At 33.9% G+C, this 20,658-nt stretch overlaps 1 protein-coding gene across 2 annotated transcripts in view; it reads right to left on the minus strand.

Moving 5' to 3' along the window:
• The window catches only part of LOC108736364 (putative uncharacterized protein DDB_G0291608), a 315,598-nt gene that overhangs the window by 106,644 nt on the left and 188,296 nt on the right, over nt 1–20,658 (minus strand). The window contains exon 1 of one of the 2 annotated variants that reach the window (XM_025981599.1): nt 10,864–10,889. The exons of the other annotated variant lie outside the window; for it this stretch is intronic. Within the exon in view, the coding sequence (XP_025837384.1) occupies nt 10,864–10,874 (11 nt within the window). The 5' untranslated portion in view covers nt 10,875–10,889. Of the gene's footprint in view, nt 1–10,863; nt 10,890–20,658 lie in introns of those variants that run through there. 2 annotated transcript variants of the gene reach the window in all.

Below are 20,658 nucleotides of genomic sequence, written 5' to 3' on the forward strand. Positions count from 1 at the left end.
CCTCTACCCCTCCTTACTCCTGTTTCTGTCTCTAATATGTCTCTGACTAGACCTTCATGCCTGAGAAGGTGTCCTACCAACCTATTTCCCCTATTTCTTATTGACTTCCATAGGGTCCTCTGTTCTCCTATTCTTTCTAATACCTCTTCATTTCTAATCTTTTCTATCCACGTTATCTTCATCATTCGCCTATAACAACACATTTTGAACACTTCTAACCTTTTCTTTTCCGCCGCGCCCACTGTCCATATTTCACACCCGTACAACGCCGCGCTCCAAACATACACCTTTAACAATCTTTTTCGAATTTCTAAATTAACCGTTCGCGAGNAATCAATTTTTGCCTACTTACTTAAATGCTAAAAACGTTTCATTTTGGTTTGGACACGTAGTATCTACGTTCTATGTAAGTATATTAACTTTATGCAGTGTGGGATTAGTCGATTTTAATAGAGCAATGACATGGCACATATGTTATGATCATCGTCACCATAAGGACCTCAGTCCTAAGATTGGTTGTACACGCACCTGCAGTTTTTCCTATCCTGAAATAATCTTCGCATTTCCTTAAAACTAGAGCATCCCACATCTTTAACCATTTGCGAGCAGTACCTAGTCTAATCTAGGTCTACCTCTACCCCTCCTTACTCCTGTTTCTGTCTCTAATATGTCTCTGACTAGACCTTCATGCCTGAGAAGGTGTCCTACCAACCTATTTCCCCTATTTCTTATTGACTTCCATAGGGTCCTCTGTTCTCCTATTCTTTCTAATACCTCTTCATTTCTAATCTTTTCTATCCACGTTATCTTCATCATTCGCCTATAACAACACATTTTGAACACTTCTAACCTTTTCTTTTCCGCCGCGCCCACTGTCCATATTTCACACCCGTACAACGCCGCGCTCCAAACATACACCTTTAACAATCTTTTTCGAATTTCTAAATTAACCGTCCGCGGGCATAGAAGTGATTTCTTTTTATTAAAGGCGACACAACCCTGCGCTATCCTCCGCTTTATATCCCTACTATCTGACTTCCTAGATATCTAAAATCAACCACTTCTTCTAATTTTTCGTCACCTATTTTTATATTCGCTCTTTCCCTACTTTCGTTGGGTACTACATGAACGCCCATATACGTTAATTAGATTCCAATTTTTTAATTGTCTATAAGTGCGGTGCGGTTTCCGATAATAAATTATAACAGGTATCTACTCTTAGTCTTAATTTGGCTTTAATTTTTGTAATATCTTGAAAAGGGGAAGAAATGGATCTTTAATAACATTACATACCACACTTTTTTAATTGAGTAATTATTATAATTGTTAATAATAAGATAATTAAAGTAAGGATATCGTAAAGTTTATTTATTCTACTAGTTAACGATAAGCAATCTTCGGAAACCGATTTGTTAATGTTGTACATATTTCGTTTAAAATTAGCATCTTTGTCTGCAAGTCCATAGATCGAACGGTAGCGCAGGCTTGGATAACTTATTACCTTAAACTTTTCCGATAAAACGGTCTCGTTGTAATTTATACCGGCTGTATCTTATTAGACAATCAAATAAACTGAAGTAAATTAGCTCTTTATATGGACATGATAGTTCTTATTATCGACGTTAAATTATCGGTGATGTATATGCATCTATAATAACGAAGGAATGAGAGCAAAATGACTGCGAACTGATTATCGGTCTCCGATGAGATGAAATAAGTGTACGCAGGTTCGTATTATATGAAAAATAATAGAAAAAGTGCCCAGGCATCGACCAGATTTTCCCATAATCGATATTCAGATTCTTCAACTTCCGTAATGTTCTTCGAGTTAATCATAAGAAACTGTTAACGTATTACGCGACGGTATCGCCGGTACATTTCCTGTCCGGGCGCCTTATGTACGCTATGCTTTTCATTACCATTTAGATATATATGTGTGTACTACGTTATATTATACCATACCACATCGTATTTGTGTGTATGTTGATGGAGATGTGAGGTCTGCAACAATTTAACTCCGATTTAATCGTAAATATGAAGGCGGAGAGGAGCACGTCAGTCGGCCACTACTGGATTTACTCCAAGGAGTAAGTAACCAGCCCTAAGCCCCAGCACTAAATCAGAAAGGTGTGGTTCTTATCAATTTCCGGTAGTAAATAGCTTCTTATTGACTTGCTACTAAATTCTAGTTTGAACGTTTTTTGTACTAATAATTTCTAGTATCTACAGATACCTATCCAGCAATTTAATCGTAGTGCGTAACTCTTTAATTTTATTTATTTATTATTTATAATTTGTCCAATCTGTCTAAAACTAATTAAATGCTATAAACTAGCTAAACCCGCCCAAATGTGGATGGCAAGTATCGTTATCGATGGTGCATGAACTTGTCAACATTTTAATTTTGGTGACATTTACAACAGCTAATTTTATAATATATATTATGGGTGGGCAAGTAATATTGTGTGGGGCCTGGATATTTTCGAAAATTTTTATCGAAATTCAGAAAAAAAATATTTCTTCCTCCAAAAAATGATAAGGGTGGCGTTCAAAGCTAAAACATACTTTGTTATATACAGAATAATATTTTTTAAATAATTTGAATAATATACTTTCAAACAATTTTTGGTTTTTTGGCGGTCCAGTTTTTACCTTTCCGCGGTCCGGACCTGGAGCGCGGTCCACCAGTTTACATTAATGGTTTTTCCCCTATTTCTTATTGACTTCCATAGGGTCCTCTGTTCTCCTATTCTTTCTAATACCTCTTCATTTCTAATCTTTTCTATCCACGTTATCTTCATCATTCGCCTATAACAACACATTTTGAACACTTCTAACCTTTTCTTTTCCGCCGCGCCCACTGTCCATATTTCACACCCGTACAACGCCGCGCTCCAAACATACACCTTTAACAATCTTTTTCGAATTTCTAAATTAACCGTCCGCGGGCATAGAAGTGATTTCTTTTTATTAAAGGCGACACAACCCTGCGCTATCCTCCGCTTTATATCCCTACTATCTGACTTCCTAGATATCTAAAATCAACCACTTCTTCTAATTTTTCGTCACCTATTTTTATATTCGCTCTTTCCCTACTTTCGTTGGGTACTACATGAACGCCCATATACGTTAATTAGATTCCAATTTTTTAATTGTCTATAAGTGCGGTGCGGTTTCCGATAATAAATTATAACAGGTATCTACTCTTAGTCTTAATTTGGCTTTAATTTTTGTAATATCTTGAAAAGGGGAAGAAATGGATCTTTAATAACATTACATACCACACTTTTTTAATTGAGTAATTATTATAATTGTTAATAATAAGATAATTAAAGTAAGGATATCGTAAAGTTTATTTATTCTACTAGTTAACGATAAGCAATCTTCGGAAACCGATTTGTTAATGTTGTACATATTTCGTTTAAAATTAGCATCTTTGTCTGCAAGTCCATAGATCGAACGGTAGCGCAGGCTTGGATAACTTATTACCTTAAACTTTTCCGATAAAACGGTCTCGTTGTAATTTATACCGGCTGTATCTTATTAGACAATCAAATAAACTGAAGTAAATTAGCTCTTTATATGGACATGATAGTTCTTATTATCGACGTTAAATTATCGGTGATGTATATGCATCTATAATAACGAAGGAATGAGAGCAAAATGACTGCGAACTGATTATCGGTCTCCGATGAGATGAAATAAGTGTACGCAGGTTCGTATTATATGAAAAATAATAGAAAAAGTGCCCAGGCATCGACCAGATTTTCCCATAATCGATATTCAGATTCTTCAACTTCCGTAATGTTCTTCGAGTTAATCATAAGAAACTGTTAACGTATTACGCGACGGTATCGCCGGTACATTTCCTGTCCGGGCGCCTTATGTACGCTATGCTTTTCATTACCATTTAGATATATATGTGTGTACTACGTTATATTATACCATACCACATCGTATTTGTGTGTATGTTGATGGAGATGTGAGGTCTGCAACAATTTAACTCCGATTTAATCGTAAATATGAAGGCGGAGAGGAGCACGTCAGTCGGCCACTACTGGATTTACTCCAAGGAGTAAGTAACCAGCCCTAAGCCCCAGCACTAAATCAGAAAGGTGTGGTTCTTATCAATTTCCGGTAGTAAATAGCTTCTTATTGACTTGCTACTAAATTCTAGTTTGAACGTTTTTTGTACTAATAATTTCTAGTATCTACAGATACCTATCCAGCAATTTAATCGTAGTGCGTAACTCTTTAATTTTATTTATTTATTATTTATAATTTGTCCAATCTGTCTAAAACTAATTAAATGCTATAAACTAGCTAAACCCGCCCAAATGTGGATGGTAAGTATCGTTATCGATGGTGCATGAACTTGTCAACATTTTAATTTTGGTGACATTTACAACAGCTAATTTTATAATATATATTAGGGGTGGGAAAGTAATTTTGTGTGGGGCCTGGATATTTTCGAAAATTTTTATCGAAATTCAGAAAAAAAATATTTCTTCCTCCAAAAAATGATAAGGGTGGCGTTCAAAGCTAAAACATACTTTGTTATATACAGAATAATATTTTTTAAATAATTTGAATAATATACTTTCAAACAATTTTTGGTTTTTTGGCGGTCCAGTTTTTGCCTTTCCGCGGTCCGTACCTGGAGCGCGGTCCACCAGTTTACATTAATGGTTTTTCATTTCATGAATATATGTTTATGCAACAAACTATACACCCAAATAGAAACTCCCTTGCAATTGTTTAGTTCCACTTCAAATGTGTTAAAATTGACGATTTTTAAATAATAATTCCTATTAAGCGATAAATATCCAAGAATTAAACAAGTATTTCCGCCCCTGTTCTTATTTATCCCGATAATTAATAAAATTATTCCCACAACATTAAAATATATGAATTGACATGTTCAAGTTTTAATAAAACTTTATAGAAATATTGACACTGATAGTAATTTATACTATAGTGTTGTCCTGATTACGGACGGTTGTTGCATCCTAAAGTTTCGCTAGCACGAATGGCGAGCATCTTCAGAGGTCCTTAGGAAACAACTCCTTTAGACTTGAATCAGGACAGTATCAGTACCAACTGACCGCGAAAACGTTTACTAATTCTTCAAAATCTGTTTAACACAATTGTTTTTCATAACTTTTTACTTTTGTTAATATCAGAATGAATAACACAGTCGATAGTAACAGATTAGAAACTGATACAGTGTTCTACAAAATTTCTTTTCTGAAATTTTTTAACTGCTATTTAAGGGGTTTAAGATAGGGAAGTTTAACTGCAATGGGTTCCTATAGTTATACCATTTATAACACCTATTTGTTACAGGACGTCGGTTTAGTTTGTTTTTAATAAGGCTTTTAGATTAATTTTTAGTTATTGTGTATATCATATACAAAAGTATATGTAGGAAGTGTACAAATGCATTCAGTTCGAGTGTCATGAAACGTGAAATTGTTGGATTCACAGGCTGTTAGTAATTATTACGATTACGATTAAAATTACGAGATGCAGGTAGTCACCGTAATAATATTGTAGGTACATACTTCACGTCGTTGCCGCTAACACGTACTAGTCGTTGTATTATTTATAACAACGACTACCAACCTCTATCTACAGTAATTAAGTGCATACATTCTCCTTTTTGTCTTGCACTGTCCTCAAAGAAAAAACCCGATCAAACGAGAGAAGAGGAATCGTTGAACTTCTGCCTATGCTACATTTCTTACGCTATCACTATCAATAATTCATATTGACGTAAATATTAAAGTTACTCTTAAATTTATAATTAATAAGTAAATCCATCAATCAACAGGAAACTATGGATTTATATACGTGAAATACAAGTTAGATTCTCACACAATTACTAAAGCTGACTACTAATAGGTACTAAAATTGTCTTGACATAAATTAATGGTACCAAGTACAAGGCTGGTATTCGCCATATTTCTAATATCTATGGCATGCGCAGCGTCAGGACTAGGGTTTGTCGGTTTTTAAAAACCGGTTTTTTGGAGAAATTTATGAAATTCGAAAACCGGTTTTTTAGTAGAAAATATCGGTTTTCAATGTATGAATAACACATAAAAAAAATTTGAAAATGACAAATGTAGCCAAATGTACCAGATTGATGAAAACAGTGTTGCAAGCGGTTTGGTGTGTTTTGTCTATTGGATGAATTAATTTAGATTTTATATAAGTTTGTCTTCTGGTTTCTTTATGTACAGTTCATAAATTCAGTGTTCAGTAAATAATTTCAGTCAAAAACTGCTTTTAATCACTCTAAATTTTCTGTTAAAATTTTTTGTTCGAATTACAGAATATTCGAGCAAAAAATTTTTTTATAAAAATTCGAAACCGGTTAAAACCGGTTTTCTGGAAAAATTACCATTCGAAAACCGGTTTTCTAAAATGTCGGTTTTTGTATAAACCCTAGTCAGGACTGAAGCAACTGCCACATCTGTTTGGATTAGGAGCACGGACATGGGAAAACGCCAAGCACTTACAGCTTTCAGAAGGAGTTTGTTATATATTAAAGGCCATTGTTTTTTCTGTGGTTTCCTTGGATCATTTAGGCAAATGCTGGGGCAGTAATATTCCACAGACAATCTTTCATTCTCTTCTGTCTTCATTTCGTCCGTCTCATCTTTCTCACCCGAACCACCACCCACCCATTCCCAGGATTCCTGAAAGCAGGCTGAAGAGGGCCTTCCGCCCTACCTTCCGCGGCGTAGTGCGGAGGGATTACCCGTCCACCAGCATTAGTGGCTGGTGGGAACGAAGTAATCTTTCACTGCCCTCTATCTTCATTTCGTCCTGCTCATCTTTCTCACCCCAACCACCAACCATCCATACCCACGATTCCTAAAAGGAGACCGAAGAGGACTTTCCACTTTACCCTCATTTTTGTGTACCTACTCATACTCTAGTTCTATTATCTCTGTGGTTATTTATGAAAGGTAAAGACAACCCATTGTGCGTTAAGTAATGCGTTCACTTGGCGAGGAGTGACCAATTCCAGGTAGATCAGGTGTTGGAGTGTTTGACTACAAAACTAATAGTACATGCTGATGGATGCCCAGATGACTAAGTTCACCTTGTAAACGAAAGAATTTTAACATAATACGCCTTCATTATAATCATCACCATTTTAGGCACCGTAGCCATGATACCCGAAAATCAGGTCTGATGACCAACTCCATCTTGTTGGTTACTTCCATTTTATTAGCATTACCTTTATTTTGACAATATAATTTTTGATTTTCGTTCATCTCTACTTATGCCTTTTTATAATAAATTCATTTCTATATCTATTGAATTCTCTATACTAGTGTAATGCTCAACATGACACCATGATTCTTTCTTTAATTGTATAACGATAAGCCTCTTTGAAATACGTAGCATAGAAATGTAGTTCTAATAAAAATAAAGTAAGTCTGAAACTAGCGCATTATAACTTGCGTCCTTTTGGTAAGTATACCATCAAATACTTCAGAATTCGGCTAATTTAGGAAAAATTTTTGAAAAACTAAGTGATATTGTCAGAGATACGTGGATGAAAAGTAGTATTTTCTACACATTCATCTTGTCGTTAAAGAAATGTGTAATTTCGATATTCGCTGAAAGTTTTACCTTACAACTACACTCTAAATATTTGAGGCTAGTCGGTATTTAATTTTATTAATAGCATCATTCAGAAAATTATTAACTTTAAGCTTTACAGATTGTAATTGAAGATAAACAATTTTAAATTACATTTTGTATATTGTAGATCACTTTCTGGACATTTATGCATATCGATATGGAATTTAATTAAAGCTTTTCAGAAATACCTACAACATTACAATTTCAATGTAATCAAATTCGATCAATTTTAGTGCAACACGGTTTAGTTTACTTCAGTGTCAAATAAATCGATAAATCTTTGATTTAAAAGTTAAACGCAGGTTAATTAAAATTGGTTTTTGCTCATAACGTTTGTTTACAACTATGTACTATATTATTAATTGGCAATGGATGTACAACAGGTCATAAGTTCGACAGATTAATTTCGTTTTTGTTTTTCTTCTGAAAATCTATGGGATGTATAGAAAAATAAACTCTCTGTATCAGATGTACATGTAAAGCACTGTATATTCACTGTAGTTTACTGCGTATTTTTTGTCAGGCATTCATGATTAAGTACATTTTAAAGTTTACATTTCTTGTATAATTATTGTACCTACATTAAAAATTTAGAATAAGTTGTTAGCGTAATTTAGAGACTATTTCTTTAAAATTGAATAAGGACCATATTCGCTATTTGCAACAGCATTTAATTTTGTATGAATTTGCTCTCAATTTTAGAAATTTATTTTGAATTCATACATTATCGATTTGACAGTTGCGAAAATAATTATTTATTTCTAATTTAAACGTTCACATTTCGGAACATAATAAATTACCAAAATCATATATGACCCCGATGAAACGAATACCTCCTTGTAATCTAGTTAACCCGTTAGGTAGGTGAATATTAAAACTATTGCAAATAAGTGATCTGTTATTGTGTAGCAGCACAAATACGTAATGGATCGATATTTCTCTTGGATTTAGTTCGGTAAAAGTTATCGAAAACCATTACGATCAGATGACATTTTTTTAATGAATCTAAAGTAACGGGAGCATGCCAATTTCAATAATTGTTAGAAACGGCAGTCAATTTATGTTTTTTTTATATACCTGTAACGTTCAGTGAAATTAAGGTCGATCAATGAAGAGAAAAGAGAGGGATAGATGTACAAACATTGTGAAAAGATCGATTTACAAGATTTACGACTCAAAACGGTACTCTCTCTTTATATAGGCATATTAGCTTAGTCCAATTGCAGCCATTCGTTAATGAGTAAATTTTTGCATTTGCACAAAATATATTTGTGAACATCAATAATCTAATAAGAAGGAAGAATAATTTGTTTATTATCATCATGAGACCTTCCTACCTCTGCCCTCCTAATTACTGCTTCTACTTCTGATGTGTCCTGCCAACTTATTTCGCCTATTAATTAATTATTAATTTCTATAGCGTTCTCTGTTCTCCTACTGTTTCTGATACCTCCCAATTTTCAATTTTTTCATCCGTGGGTATTTTTAATAACCTCATCATAAGGTCGCCAGTCCTAAGACTGATTGGATACGCACCTCCACTTTTTCCTATCCTGAGCTAATCTTCGCTTTTCGCTAAAACAGCCCACATCCTTAAGAATTTATGAACAGTAATGTAATCTAGGTCTACCTCTACTCCTCTTAATTCCTGTTTCTGTTTGTAATATGTCTCTAACAATCTCCTATAAGACCACAAATTTGACAAAAAATTATCACAATGTTGTTTAATAAAATAATTCGAAGTGGTCTGTATTCTGTCGAAACTGCCAGACGCGGATCGCGATTTCGATCTCTTTGGGTCTCATCAGCGCGTCGCAGGCAGCTGCGACAGAACACAAACCAACTTTTACCTGCTGTCTTAACAGCGCGTTTTATAAAATACCACAAATGGCGCGGTAAACGCCATCTGACGTGATATCACGTTGAGGTTAGCTACGCCGGGATTATTTTCAGCAAGTAGATATCCATATATTTAAATGGACCTTGTTGGAGCATACGTAATTCTAAAATGTAGCATCGTACTACAGATGGCGTTTACCACGCTATTTGTGGTATTTTCTACAATGTTGTTTGATGGTTGCAGTTGCACCAGCCCAAGTTCACATACACACAACCAGTTCTAAATACATATCTAGTTGGACAAGTTGTTTCATATGCCGTGCCTCTAACGATTCATCAGACATATTCCGGGTTTTTGAGGCGGCAAACTCGACCAAAAAACGGAGATTTATGAGTTCTATTAAAAATCTGGATCTGGTGCGGTCTCAAGCTGCCGCATTATTACTTTTTATTTTTCGTTCTAATCGCAAACCGATTTCGAAAGCGTCAAACTTGGTTCGTTATATTACAATTATGGAAATGATGATATATGTACGTTCAACATACATACGCGATTTTCGGATTATATCAAAATAACAACAAAACCCTTTTAAACATTAAATGATCGTTGCAAAAAACTAATAAGTAGTCGAAATAATTTGCAATTGAAATTTTATTTTGCAGATGCCACCAGTTGGAATTAGAATTTATAACACAAGATGAATTACTGTGTAACCGTTTAGTAGTTTTGTTCTACTGGTAATATTAAACATCTTTTTTTAAATCATTAGATACTTAAATGTTTCCTAAACAATTTAAGTTCTAAAGAGAGAATCAAATAAACGAAACAAAAAGTATAAATGATGATTATATCAATTTTTTTAGTTTAGAACTTACGTAACCTCTACGATTTAGAGACTCCATTACAGATGTTGTTCAGATACGTACTATTTTTATATAACCTCTTAAAAGTAAGAAACGGCATCTTCAGATTTCAAAACAATTATACAATAGATTTCAACTCAAATCAGCAAACCAAAGTTTAATAAACAACTACAGATAACACAATAAACGCCACCTGTCGAGATTGGCCATACAAATTATGAATTTGTTAAAGTGTAATCGTCAAATTGTATTGATACCTTTTTTATTATAGAATTTTGCGCTCTTTCGCATTATATAATAGCGAATGCGATGGTTTTGTAACATATCTAATAAACTACCGAAACGTTGTGCATTGTTTAATTGAGCATTGTATCTTCTTCTATCCTAATCCCTAAGAGCATCTGAATAATATTATAAACAATGATAGACAATACAATGGATATTTACTTCTATAACTACCTTATTCACAAAAATGTTGTGTCGTAAACCGCCACTAACCTTTTGATCATTGATTTCACAAAGTTCTTCAGACATTCTATTATCCGTTTATTTTCCCTTGTTAGAGTAAGTACACTGTTGTTTTTTAGACTTGTGTTTGTGTTTCTTCTCATACTTACGAACTTAGGTTAGTAATAAACTTGCGAAATCATCATTCAGCTTGGTAAAGTTGCGTCTAAATAGCGTACGACATGGACACAGGAGGCACTGACGTGCGATCTGCTTGATTGAAACGTAAATCCGCGAAGACATCTAAATAAGCCGCAAACTTTCGTTTCGATTACATTGTCCGTGTGTAGTATGCGTAGAAATAAGTGTGTGTGAGATGGGACGATGCTGCCAAATATTCGTGACTGTGTATAATATGTTACTGTCTTCGAAGTGACTTGCACAAATGGCTTATGAACCGGGACGCACAATGGCGATCACAATAGTGTGGCAAGTGAATGCTAATTTGTATTTGAAAGTAGCGACAATTATTCTGATGTCAAGAGAATTCACTTGAAGAATAAATAAATGTATCTGTACGTATGCTGAGTTGAATGTGGGCAATCATACCGAAATAAAACCGCTATATGGAACATGTTTATGGGACTCGGGGAATCACTGTTTGATTTAGTCATTTGCGCAGTTCTCACGAGAAGTTTAAACGTAATCTCTAATTTCATGTATTAGCAAGGGAAATGCCAAACAGTCGAACAAAGGGGGACAAAACAATGGAAAATAATAAGAACAACAAAAAACTCAGAAGACTACAAAAAATATAGTTGAAAGGGGGACAAAATACCAGAATTATGGCATGTCCATCATCCTCCTGAAATGTTTCTTTTTTTTTAAATTTGAATTTGAATTTTTCATCCCCTTGGTGAGATAATCCTCCGTTTCTTTTGATCTCGCATAACTAAAGCGATAGGAGGCAACAGAATACAATGGATAATAAAGTAAATGACTGTGTTTAGTAGACAACATATCCACAATCAGCATCATAAAATCCAAAGTCCGAAGTGTTTGGACTGACCCCTACACTTATTCCTATGTTTAACCAATCTTCGCACTCGAAACAGCAACCCCCTCTCTAACTATTTGCGAACAGTAATCTAATATCTAATCTAAATCTACCTTTGCACTTGCTAACTCTTATTTCTGCTTCAAGTACGTCTGTTACCAGCCATTCATGTCCGAGGAGGTGTCCTATCAACCTTCTTAACTTCCATAGCGCCCTCTGTTCTCCTACTCTTTCTAATACCTCCTTATTTCTGACTTTCTTTATTCACGGAAACTTCATCATTCGCCTGTAACATCACTTTTCGTCCACCGTCCATATTTCGCATCCGTACAGTGCGGTGCACTTCTAATAATAGTAATACCGAGTACAAAAGTGTTAATAAAAAGGCCCCAATCTTGTACTATTCTTTGTTTTACATCATTTGAGTTATCTGACCCACTAAATATTGAAAATCAGGGATTTCTGTTTTTTCGTCTCCTACTTTTATATTAGCTATATTAGGTAGATCCACAACAATAAATGGATGAATAAAATGAAGAAGAAAAACAACTGAAGTAGATATAAGAGCGTAAATAAACTGTATACTATTTTTGTAACACAGATCAGTGAACTGAACTAATTTCCATATTCTACCCGATATGTAGTGGTAACATAAAGAATTTGAAACAAAAAATATTTTATACGAAAGACATTAGATATCCCCACATGTAAATATAAATAAAATGTTATGAAAATAATTTTTCTTGCTTAAACAAAATAAGTATCGATTAGGCATCTAGATAAAGGGTTTAAGCATACATAAATCTCTATGCAACCCTGCGTGCCCTTTGGAACAATGCTTGTAAAGAGCTTAATAGATTTTGATGCGTTTTTTAACAATCAATAATAAATTTATTCAATACATTCATAGCCAATACAAAAAAAATTACAGAGGCTAAACAAGACGAACGTTCGGGAAAAGGGACAATGTTGCCAAGAAGCTTAAAGCATCAGATTTCAGAACAAAAAGTTCATGACGACAGTAACATTCTATAGAAACCGTCAGATGTAGATGTTACGATTTTAATCGCATTGGATCTCGTCAGCACGCCCTAAGCAATTTCGGTAGAATACACACCAACTCTTCCCGCTGCCGTTGAATATCATATGACGACACTACGAAAGAGAACAAAAAGTTCATCATGGTCAGTACTCTGAAGGCAGCAGGTATAGTTGGTCTGTATTTTTTCAAACAGAATGAAGACCACCATGAGCTTTTTATTTTGTTTGGTTACAAATTTTTACCATGTAAGGAAGCTACGCCGTGGGTTTAGTTCCACAAGTCGATAACCTTCTGGAGTTCGTCGAACATTCTTGATGTCGTTCACTACGTTGTTTGTAATTATTTGGGGATTACCAGGACAAAAATATAACATGAATACCTGAATACGTATATAAGTACAGTGTAAGTAGATAATTAATAAAAAAAAAAGCTCTCAATAAAACACATTTTAACCTTTGACTTGCCCCTTTTTATAAAACATTGCTTTATTTTAAATTCCAATCGATTTAAATTTCTATACTTTTTTCCACTAAATCATTAGATAAAGTAACATTGTAAGCTTGTTAAGGACCATAAAAAAAATCATTTTTTATTTCTGTTCGATAAAAGACGGAAAGGTATTTACCCACCGACCGGATCTGGAAGAGAACGTCTTCTTTTTTAAAAGAAACGCACGCTTATAAAGAGGTAGTAAGTAGCAGTCGCCGCTGCTGTTCTGCTATTGATTGCGAGAGAGGAGTTTGTGGAAAAGGAGGCACGGGCGACGGGCGAACGCAGAGAGGGTGAGAGGACGCAAATCTAATTTGGCAAATAAATATTTTCTTTACTTCATTATATTATTTTTGCTTCTTCTATTAGGTTCCTGGGACGGTTTTGTAGGCGCGTTCTTTCAAACGGCGCCTTTTATGCGACGAAAGCAAATGAAATTTGCCTGTACGCCTTCGACGCGACGCGGTGCTGTACCGCTATTACTGCCGTCGCTGAAACGGCGGTGAACACCACTCTGATGGATGGAAGGTCCTTTAATGATCTCCGAACTAAATCAGTTTAAAAGCGATTCTTGCTACAAATAATACAAAACGCACCTAGCCAATAGAGACAATAATTTATTCTCTAGAAATGCTTGTTCACTGCTGTCACTTAGGACTTTAAAGGAACCGAAAACCAATACTAATTAGCTTTAATTTTAACGAGTATTTTGAATGCAGAGGATTTTGAAACATGCTGGTACCACAGTAATACAAAAATCAGAAAATTTAAAAAAGAAAATGAATAAGAATGTTGACCCGTCATCTTCATATTGTATTAAATTCAAATTTTATCATTTGTATTTCATCTATTTAAAAATTCTGATTCTATAATCTTAATATATATAAATTACGTATCACGTTGTTTGTCCGCGATGGACTCCTAAACAGCAAACCAAAGTTTAATAAACAACTACAGATAACACAATAAACGCCACCTGTCGAGATTGGCCATACAAATTATGAATTTGTTAAAGTGTACACAATTGTTTTTCATAACTTTTTACTTTTGTTAATATCAGAATGAATAACACAGTCGATAGTAACAGATTAGAAACTGATACAGTGTTCTACAAAATTTCTTTTCTGAAATTTTTTAACTGCTATTTAAGGGGTTTAAGATAGGGAAGTTTAACTGCAATGGGTTCCTATAGTTATACCATTTATAACACCTATTTGTTACAGGACGTCGGTTTAGTTTGTTTTTAATAAGGCTTTTAGATTAATTTTTAGTTATTGTGTATATCATATACAAAAGTATATGTAGGAAGTGTACAAATGCATTCAGTTCGAGTGTCATGAAACGTGAAATTGTTGGATTCACAGGCTGTTAGTAATTATTACGATTACGATTAAAATTACGAGATGCAGGTAGTCACCGTAATAATATTGTAGGTACATACTTCACGTCGTTGCCGCTAACACGTACTAGTCGTTGTATTATTTATAACAACGACTACCAACCTCTATCTACAGTAATTAAGTGCATACATTCTCCTTTTTGTCTTGCACTGTCCTCAAAGAAAAAACCCGATCAAACGAGAGAAGAGGAATCGTTGAACTTCTGCCTATGCTACATTTCTTACGCTATCACTATCAATAATTCATATTGACGTAAATATTAAAGTTACTCTTAAATTTATAATTAATAAGTAAATCCATCAATCAACAGGAAACTATGGATTTNCTAACAAGACTCACGACAGACGTTCTAGGGAATATCGTAAACATAGAAAAGAGATGTCAGGTAGGAATTGCAGCGGACACTAATAAAGAAAAGAGAATAACATTACACCAATTGATGTGTAACAGATAGAGATGCAGACAAGCAGAACTTGAGCATGTACAGAGTTGAAAGAAAGTTCCACATTTTCCGAAATTTAGGAAAAAAAAAGCGCTTCTTTAAAGATATAATTCCAGACGGGCAGTTATAAAACCAACTCTGCTGTATCTTTTGCATATCAAAGCAAGCTCAAACTGCTGCACCGCTTACTATTATCTTTTTTCACTGTATCTGTAGGTACTACTCATTAAGCATTTCCTAACTTAACAAGGGCGTGCTCAAAACGCAGCAAACGACTACAGTCCCAAGTGAAAACAAGAAAGAAAATACGTCCATTTTCAGATAATTGCGGACAGTGCCAATTGTGATAGTCCCACCTATAGCCACATGCAAACTGAGCAATTTTTTTGGATAAAATAAAAACAATTATCTCGATAACAAGTAACTGTTTATATTTCTTTTCTTGTAGTCAACTGATTTAGATACATACGTAGATTGTATTTTACAAGCATTATTTGCGATATAAAATGTATTTCAGTACGAAAATAGATCTTAAAAATTTTGGACGATTACAATAATAAATTCTTTTCTCAAAAATGGTGCAATATATTTACGCAATTAGTTTTTATTAGTGCCCCTTTATAGAAACCCGAAATAGTCAATTTACGTAAAGACAACTTTCCTGGGAAAATTTCGGTTGCATTTAAATTTTTCTTGGCATAAATTTAAGCGATGGCGTCTAATACTGTTATTGTGCAGTTGAGAGCCAGGGTGCCTGCTTTACATCATCGCTGCATTACGTTCCACATAATAACTTGGCATGATATTTTGCTCTGTAGTACTTATTACATGTACGAGGACAGCAAAGTAGGGATAATGAACTAACTCTCAATTAACAGGTATTTTACGGTCCAACAGATTTATGTGATAAATTTTATGGGTAACAGACAGTCTCACATTATTGCAAAGACATTTTCGCGAAAACGTTGCTTTTCAAAATAACATTTATTTTGATGTATATTTACATGAGTTCAAGCACAAAGAAGTTTCACAAACTGTAGAAAACGAAAACGGTATTTTCAGTTGAGCATAATGCGACTATTCAGAATTCGAAACAAATTCTTATAATGATGTTCATTAACAGTGGTGGACAGCTTTCGAAATGAATAAGTCAAAAACACATAAACACTTAAAATAGTACTTAAGGGTATACAAAATTATCGTAGATCAGTTTTAGGTTGCATTAAACCAATGGAATATAACTTAAACCTTAAGATAGAACAAAAAAATCTGTTTTTTTTTCAAACTTGTAATATGTACTGACAGTACAAGTATAGGCGTAGATATACAGGGGCAAAAGATTAGTATGCTTAGGTATGCAGATGATATAGCAGTATTAGCATCTAGCACGGACGAGTTAGAGATAGTTTTAAATAAAATGGAAGTGGTATGAAAATAAATAAAAGTAAAACAAACATACTGGTATGCAAGGGAAGAAAAAGTATGGAAAAAGCGAATATAAAGATAAGAGACGAAAAATTGGAAGAAGTGGCTGATTTTAGATATCTAGGAAGTCAGATAAGACTGAAGGAGTAGTAGGGATATAAAGCAGAGGATAGCGCAGGGTCGAGTCGCCTCCAATAAAAAGAAGTCACTTGTATGCTCGCGAACGGGTAATTTAGAAATTCGAAAACGATTGTTAAAGGTGTATGTTTGGAGCGCGGCGCTGTACGGGTGCGAAATATGGACAGTAGGCGCAGCGGAATAGAAAAAGTTAGAACCGTTTGAAATGTGGTGTCACAGGCGAATGATGAGGGTAGCGTGGAAAGAGAAGGTTAGAAATGAAAAGGTATTAGAAAGAATAGGAGAACAGAGAACCAGAGGACTTCATGGAAGTCAATAAGAAATAGGGGAGATAGGTTGGTAGGACACCTTCTCAGGCATGAACGTCCATTTAGAGACATATTAGAAGGCAGAAACGGAAGTTAGGAGGAGTAGAGGTAGACCTAGAGTAGATTATTGTTCGCAAATAGTTAAGGATATGGGTTGTTCTAGTTTTAGGGAAATGCGAAGATTAGCTCAGGATAGGAAGCAGTGGAGGTACGTGTCCAATTAGTCTTAGGATTGACGACTTTATAACGATGATGATGAATATGTACTGCGAATTAAGGAGACTCAAAATACGTAAAAATCGATTTATACCTTCGGGTTGCATATGTGCTCCATTTCTTATCGACTTTGTGGTGCCCCCTGTCTTCCTACGCTTTCTAATACCTATTAATTTCTAACAGTATTTTTAACATCCTTTTACAACACCACTATCTCAAACACTTCTAGTTTTTCTTTTGCTATTATACATTATATTTTATTATCTAACCAAACACCAGATTTCCTTTTTAAGGAACACGACAATCTAGTGGGTGTCCAATAAAAACGTAATTTGGTATCTAATAAAAGTCTATTCCAATAATAATGATATTTTAATTTCCGCTCTTCATTAATTTGATGTAAAATTAATGCTACTAAATAATTAAGCATGTTTAACGGTTTCCTCAAAAATTATGACTATTTTTAAAATCGTTTATATAGCAGAAACTTATTATACCTATCTACTGGTTTAGTAAAACTTAATTTTCTTGTAGATGACTTAATAACCAAGTTGCTTAATTTTCATTTTAATTGTTGTCGTAAATTTTCGTAGGAATAAAAATTAGCTCGGCTATCAAATGGTATTATTTTGAAAGTATAATGGGTAAATATACATTTAAATCAGGATAATTAAGCTTTACATATTTGCATGTATCTTTATTTTTAGAACAAAGGAAGTTAATTTGTAACAATCAAGAATAAACAAAATACAATTAGTAGCTTTTCAAATAATGCATTGTTAAATTAAGATTATTGAATTGTTCTTCGAATAAACCTATTACTACAAAAGATTAGTTTATATTTTTTAGCTGTTTGTTTTGTTTTTACTTCAATATATTTGCTTTATTGAGCAAATACACTTTACAAATACACGCTCAGGGTCAGTATTTTATAGAAACCACCCACATGTGGAGCGCGCTTTCGAACTTTCGCGCTCATCAGCACGCCACTGTAGGCAGTTCCCATAGCATACCCACCCTATTATACGTTAATTTCAAATTAATTTGCGCTCAAAATAAAACATATCAGTAACACGCAGACCAAAATTTATAACATTGTCTAAAAAAGACTATACTGCACACAGATTCTTAAATAGTAAGGCGCGTGTACATTAATAACAGGAAAAAGGACATAAACGAAGAGCAAAACAGATGTTAAAACATCCTAGGGATCATAACGAGTCAATACGATAATGCCATAGTAACGTTAGTGAGAGGTTGCGTATAATGGGACCAATTTATTATTCATTTGAAAAATGTGAAGGTCAATCATCAATAATGTTTTATTACTGTGCCAATTTTGTTTATGTTTATGTATAATTCATAGTTTCTGGCAAAAACGATTGCACCAGATGGGTAAGTAAATGATACTGTAAGGATTCTGTTGCTTTTCCCTTGGAAGAATAGTGGTAATACACCTTATTATTAATTAGTTGTATCTAACAAGGAAGGGTTAGAGATATCCTTAAATTAAATGGTAGCGGTCTTGGCAAAACAGCTTGATATGAATATAGATGAAAGTAAAACAAAAGTATTGGTATGGAAGGAATAAAAAGTAGGGATGGAGTACATATAAAGATAGAAGGCGAAAAGTTAAAACAAGTTCCTGATTTTTGGTAACTAGGAGATCAGATAATTCAGGGTGGAAGAAGCAGTAGAGATATAAAACAATGCATGAAGGTCTAGTTAGAGACATATTATAAGCAGAAACAGAAGTTTGGAAGATTAGAGGTAGATCTACATTAGACTTCTGTTCACAAATAGTTTAAATTTTAGGGAAATGCGAAGATTGGCTCAGGATAAGAAAGAGTAGAGGAGTCTTAGGACAGATGTCCCTATTAATAGAATCGTATAGTTCAATACCTATATGTTGGCATATTTGCACATTTTTTTCATTATTCTTTATCCGATATAAAGTAAAATTTAAAACCTTAAGCATTCAACTGTAGACTACCGAAAACGCTTTGCTTAGTATGAAATTATGGGCATTTTTATATAACGAAAGAAATTTTGATATCCTAGCTAAGGAGTGGAGGGAAAATGGCATACGAATCAGTTTTCACTTTTCTTGCTTATTACGCTAATATTATCACGGAGCTAACAACGTTTTGATTTATGTGAGATTACATACTTGCGGTTTCACATTATCATTTTTAGAATACTCAAGTCATCGTGAGTAATTTGGAACTTAAAATCTATAAAGGCGTTACCCACTAATGAAATTTTGTACAAACATTACTAGGAGTACAGAAAAGGACATAGGGTACCTTTCATCCAGAAAAAAAAATATTGTTCCCGAGAGACACAAAAATAAGTTGTGATCGTCGATAATCTTTGACACGTATTTACGACATCAACATAAGCGAAACCGCGGGTAAAACCTAGTACTGTTTTTAAATTAGGTATTGTATTTAAACCAAAAGTATGATAAAAATGAATACATTTCTACGCATTAGATAGAGATGTGCAAAATGGTTTTTTAAAAGTATTTAAATACAAAATACAAATACTTTTTTGATTTGCTATTTCAAATGTAAAATACAAAATAGATTTCCATTTTGTGTTTTAAATGCTAAATGCAAAATATGTACTGTCGAAATACTTTTTTTCCAATAAATACCTGTTTGTAGTATCTATTTAATTTTTTACATTTACGTAAGTATTGTGTTGTTGTTGTTTGTTGTAATTCATGGAATTTCGTAGTTCCTTGCTAAAGGTACGATAACTGGTGATTTGGAAGATCCTGATATCACGTTGGAACTTCAAAATTCCATGGACAATAACATTGAACCCGGAAAACAATATCGATCCAATACTTTACAATATCCATTTCCAAGGAGCTTAGAATGTTTTGGGCTCTCTTCAGTTAAAGAATTAGAAAGCATTCATGGAATGTTTTTTTGCCCCCTGTTTAGGCTTCTAATAACCTTAATAACGAATGAGAGCAACTTTCGTTCAACAGCAAAAATTTATTTTGCATTTTACAAATAGAAAATACGTTTGGAAAAGTATTTTAAATAAAATACAAAATGGTTTTCTCAAAAAAGTATTTAAATGCAATTATTTCAAATAAACCACATCTCTGGTATTAGATAATAAGAAATAATAGAATGTCTGTGAACTTTGTCACCGATTATAATCATGTTTATAATAAATACGAAATACAAAGTCATCTTTTGATAATTTTACGCCAAATCTTACTCAACAGTCTCACGTTTTCTCATAAAAATTACAACCTACGTTTTACTTATGATATAAAAATTTCACAATGTTTTGCCGTTTTATGATAA

Source organism: Agrilus planipennis, unplaced genomic scaffold (assembly GCF_000699045.2).
Source record: "Agrilus planipennis isolate EAB-ADULT unplaced genomic scaffold, Apla_2.0 scaffold122, whole genome shotgun sequence".
Taxonomy (NCBI): domain Eukaryota; kingdom Metazoa; phylum Arthropoda; class Insecta; order Coleoptera; family Buprestidae; genus Agrilus; species Agrilus planipennis.